General features: G+C 30.4%; 1 protein-coding gene across 2 annotated transcripts in view; it reads left to right on the plus strand.

The window, feature by feature from the left end:
• The first annotated feature begins 467 nt into the window (after positions 1-467).
• The window catches only part of LOC108753054 (probable 2-oxoglutarate dehydrogenase E1 component DHKTD1, mitochondrial), a 12,738-nt gene continuing 8,467 nt past the window's right edge, over positions 468-4,738 (plus strand). Inside the window, exons 1-4 of one of the 2 annotated variants that reach the window (XM_018494389.1) lie at positions 468-637; positions 825-1,280; positions 1,999-2,288; positions 4,175-4,394. In XM_018494389.1, coding sequence (XP_018349891.1) covers positions 1,139-1,280; positions 1,999-2,288; positions 4,175-4,394 — 652 coding nt within the window. In that variant the 5' untranslated portion in view covers positions 468-637; positions 825-1,138. Of the gene's footprint in view, positions 638-783; positions 1,281-1,998; positions 2,289-4,174; positions 4,395-4,738 lie in introns of those variants that run through there. The other variant, XM_018494390.1, reaches the window with a different exon arrangement.

Here is a 4,738-nt window from a genome sequence, read left to right on the forward strand (position 1 = left end):
ACAACCAATATTTGGGTTTGCCCCCCAACCTTTGTAACACCAATGCATGGAGGGGGCCTTTGTCTTCTGCAATAAATATACTATTTATGCGCGCGGCCTAGTCATAATATTTTTGTATTACCCCAGTGGGGAAATGTCCCTCTGGGGACTTTCTTTGGGGGAAAAAAAAAAGTCGGCATAGCCTCTCTTAAGTTTGTTTATGCATGAATATCCTGACCAGAGAATCATGCTACATATATCACGATTATACGTATGAACCAAATATTGATTTATCATCTTCAGCCTTGAAAAATGGACGATGTACCCTAAGAAAAGTGGATGTTGCTTTGTAGTTGACATCCACTTTGTCAGAGAGCAGTAGTGCGCGGCAGCATTTTGCGGTTACAGGTTTTGGGCTGTCATGTCCTCTCTCAGATTTCTCTCTGCTTCTAGGCAGTTAGGTCCCAAGTGGGTCGGATGCGTTATTTTTTTTATGGACGAAAGCGATAAACGGTACTGTCTATACACTCCGTTTGACAAATTGTCTAACCTCAATAGCTAAACTTTAACGCTCAATATCTCGCAGTCCCGGGCTTTTTTTTTTTTTTTCATTTTACGCAAAAACGCGTCGAATGATCTAATTTCATCGAAATCGGAGGTGAGGTAGTTATTCTGAATTATTCCTAATTTTATTGATTTTTGAGATAGGGTAACTAAACTATAATTACCAAATATTGAAATTTAATTATTTTTTTTACAGCTTATATATATATATATATATATATATATATATATATGGAATAAACATTTAATATTTTAATATTTATCTGTGTAACAAACAAAAGTAATAGCAAGGCTGATAAACGCAGCAATGAGTTATCTGTAACTTAAGAAAGATAATCTAAGGGAAACACGCACACACACAGAAAGAGAGAGTGCGAGGCGGGCGAGATGGAGGGGGAGGAAGAGAGAGATAAGAAACTTAAACATATAAAAAAAAACTCAACAAGCATTAAAATAGCATGTAATGTACATTGTATAACTAAGAAAGGATGTTACAGTGAAGGGGAGACTAATCTTGTTAGTAAAGACATTCGATCGACATAAGAGCGTCACGTTTACAGTTTAGTCTACAATTGTCATTAAAAACATTCACATAATGTACGTAATTGAAAGATTTATGATGGGAAAAAGCAATCCAGACTTTAGATTGAAATTGTCCTACTACATCAGTGGTAAATCGTATCACAGTGAAAATGGTGTTTATGGGTATAAGCAGAGTCAACGGAGATACTTTGAAGGTATTTGTCTTATTGAAAAATCAAAAAATAATGTTGAATTTAATTTTTTTACACAAGTATTTACATGAAACATTTTTGTCCTGCTTATTCTTGATATTAAAGGTCGGTTTTCTGTATCTGAGCTAGTATTTTGGAATATACTTAAAATGAAATGATTACATGTTTTTATATTTGGCGAAAGAGTACAAGAATTTTAGTGCAATTTAGTATAGGAACAAAAGAAACAGACCTTAAGATATGGATATAAAGATAAGATTAAGAATAACTTTAACGTATCTGCAACAATTTTCAATTAAACTAACGTAGATATCTTATCAGAAGCATCGCAAAATCATGGTTGCAGATTCATATTCATTGCACTTATCGTTATGATTTACCCATACAGCGTAGAACGTTGAAAGAATGTTGCTGAGTATGTTGAATGTTAAAGTGTCAATTTTTTGTCAATGTTGTATCTATATTCATTCTACATTGATTGTTAAAGTTGCTGCAACGTTGAAACGACATTGAATAAATTATATATCGAAAGCTATTTTATTGTGTAAAAAAATAGACAAAAATGGTTTGTAGTCCTTTCACGATTATATAGCAAACCTTTTCCCTCTGTGTAATACACATTAATAAAGCAATTTTTTTTTACACGTGCTAGGAAGGTTTGCAGTTTTACGTAATTTTATTTATGTTTAGAATTTAAATAATTATTATTTTCATATTTTAGTGCCAAAAGAATATCTAGATGAACGAACGAGACAGAGCAATTTTTACAGATTAGTCGATGCATATAGAACTCATGGACATAAACAAGCAGTCATAAATCCTATTTCTATTAGGAAACCACAGTTATTGTCTGAATTGCAATCAAAGAATTTTGGACTAAATTTATTGGATAAAGTTTGTTTTCGAGGAATTTTATTTACGCAACAAGATGAAGGAACGATAGAAGAAGCCATTCAATTTTTACATGCTACTTACAGCAGTGCTGTTGGAACTGAATTTAGTTATCTCGAGGTAATTTATAAATTCAATAAAATTCCACAGTTACGTACAAAAATCTACGATCTAAAAATTAATTTTTTTTTTTAAATTACGAATACGTTGAAACAGTATGAATCATGGCGTACGTCTAATGAAGAATAATATTTATTATCTACTCCCACATAAAATTTATAATAATTGATTTATAGATATCTATTCGATATATATACATTTTCATATTCACGATTTACATCCTTAGAAATCTAATAAACAGCCATTATACATCCGTTAAATATCTAAATGTCCGCAATTCGACATTTAAGAACTATCCATCAGATATCTAAAACAATATTCACTAGATATTAAATAGATATTTACATATATAAAAATAATATCCATTATATATCTACGTGGACAAGAGGCCTGTTTTAATTGAAATTTTTTTGCACAGTTCATTTTTCCTCTTTCTCTTATAGAATATTCACCCAGTAAACGAGAATGGATTGAAATGAATTGAAATGTTTTTCTATTCGAATGCATATTTTAAATAACAAATACTTTTTTTTTATTTAATTAGATTTAATTGGATTCAGTTAGATTCAATTGGATGCGATTGGATTGAAAAACTGCATTTCCTATTCAAAATTTTGAATTAAACGATATTCTCGATGCATAGAAAAAGCTAATATTATTTTTAGATTGAAAGGCATAGAGATATGCTTCATGCAATTCCTATAAATGAATAAAAAGGATTGAAAAGCATTCATTTTATCATTCGTGAATCAATATTTCTGAAAATCTGAATCTATTTTAATTCATTTCAATCCATTCTCGTTTGCTAAGTCGTCATTCATCGGTTAATCATTCTTCTCACTTGCGACTTGAAATTTTTCGACTGTAGCAGGATTCTCTAAACGTCTTATCGATAATTGTCGTTATCGTTAACCAGCGACAGTCAATGGCAGGACATCTTGGAAGAAAGCGCGACTCTCGTTTGCTGTTACTAAAATGTTTCGAGAATCCCGCGACTGTTGAGACTCTTTGCAACTTCTATTATGATTCCGCATAATAAGACATACCCTATTCTTTTTAGTTTAAAGTTTCATATCGATTGTATACGTTTACATTCCACGAAAAATTTAGATATTAAAAAACGAACCTTCGAATTATTTTGCCGTCGTTTTTTATTTTCAAATCTATATTTGGCGTGTCGAAACCAATCTTTACACTTTGTTTCAAATTGTTATTCCATAATATTAGGGAATATTGGCATTACCACTCTGAGTTCCTTAGCAACGAGACTTTCCGTTAATATAAATTAGTAATACATAAAATTGAACTTTATAGTCACATTTTTTGCATTGATGTACTGAAACGTTAGATTACAGTAAGCAATTTCTAAGTAGGTTCTTTGTACCGGTTGATTCTATTGTTGGGAGTAGTTTCATTAACGACATACGTGATAGCATTGAAATTTGATTGCCTTGGTGATTTCTATGACAAACATCTACAATAACTATGATTCATGAGATTACTTTCAGGAGTTAGATCAAATCGCATCTGTTTACTTCAAAGAACTGATTTTGTAATATGCGAGTGTTATAATTGCGTTATTCGTTATCAGTTTTAATTTAAATATCTGCTCAACATAGAGAATGGGATCGAAACCTTTGTACTTAATTATTGTTTATACATTAGTTATCAATCTTGATCCGTTAAATTTTGAAGCAAAACAAAAATGACAATACTTAAGCAATTTTACTAGCGTCCCATTTGTATTTTCACTTTAAAAAGTGTTTTATTATTTAAAAAAACTCATTACAATGGATTTAACCGTCGATACAACTTAGCCAACTCTCCCTTATTTTGACGATAAATCGTAATCGAAATGTTAATAAAGAAATTTTTATTTCGAGTAGACGGAAGAAGAGAGGGAATGGTTTGCCGAAACTGTAGAAAGAGTTTTAGCTGAACCATTAAATAATGAAACGTGTAAAACAATAGCCACGGAAATGCTCAAAAGTCAAGCTTTTGATAACTTTTTGGCCATAAAGTTTGTCAGTTTAAAGAGGTATGGAGGAGAAGGAGCCGAGACTATGATGGCTTTCTTTCATGAGCTTTTCAAATTATGTGCCTTTGGTAATTAACAAATATTTAATTAATTAATTTCCTTTTAGACTTTTTTCTGAAATATGATACCAAGTATATAAAAATTTTTAAATATATGAATCATTATATTATCACGTAATCTTGTAGATTCACACTCACAGCTGTGTAGCTTCGTAACTCTTTCTAAGTTTTTATTTATAAAAAATATGTAATATGTATAATGCTTTTACATGTACAATAAAATTTCTTTAAAATTTAAAGAAATTTTGAAATATAATTTAAATTATATTTAAATTATATTTATAAGATAACTATAGACTCTATGATCTAAACTTTGCGATTTTTTTCTAATCTTTTTTAAGTTCAAAGAATTG

The sequence above is a fragment of the Trachymyrmex septentrionalis genome, unplaced genomic scaffold (genome assembly GCF_001594115.1).
Source record: "Trachymyrmex septentrionalis isolate Tsep2-gDNA-1 unplaced genomic scaffold, Tsep1.0 scaffold63, whole genome shotgun sequence".
Taxonomy (NCBI): Eukaryota; Metazoa; Arthropoda; class Insecta; order Hymenoptera; family Formicidae; genus Trachymyrmex; species Trachymyrmex septentrionalis.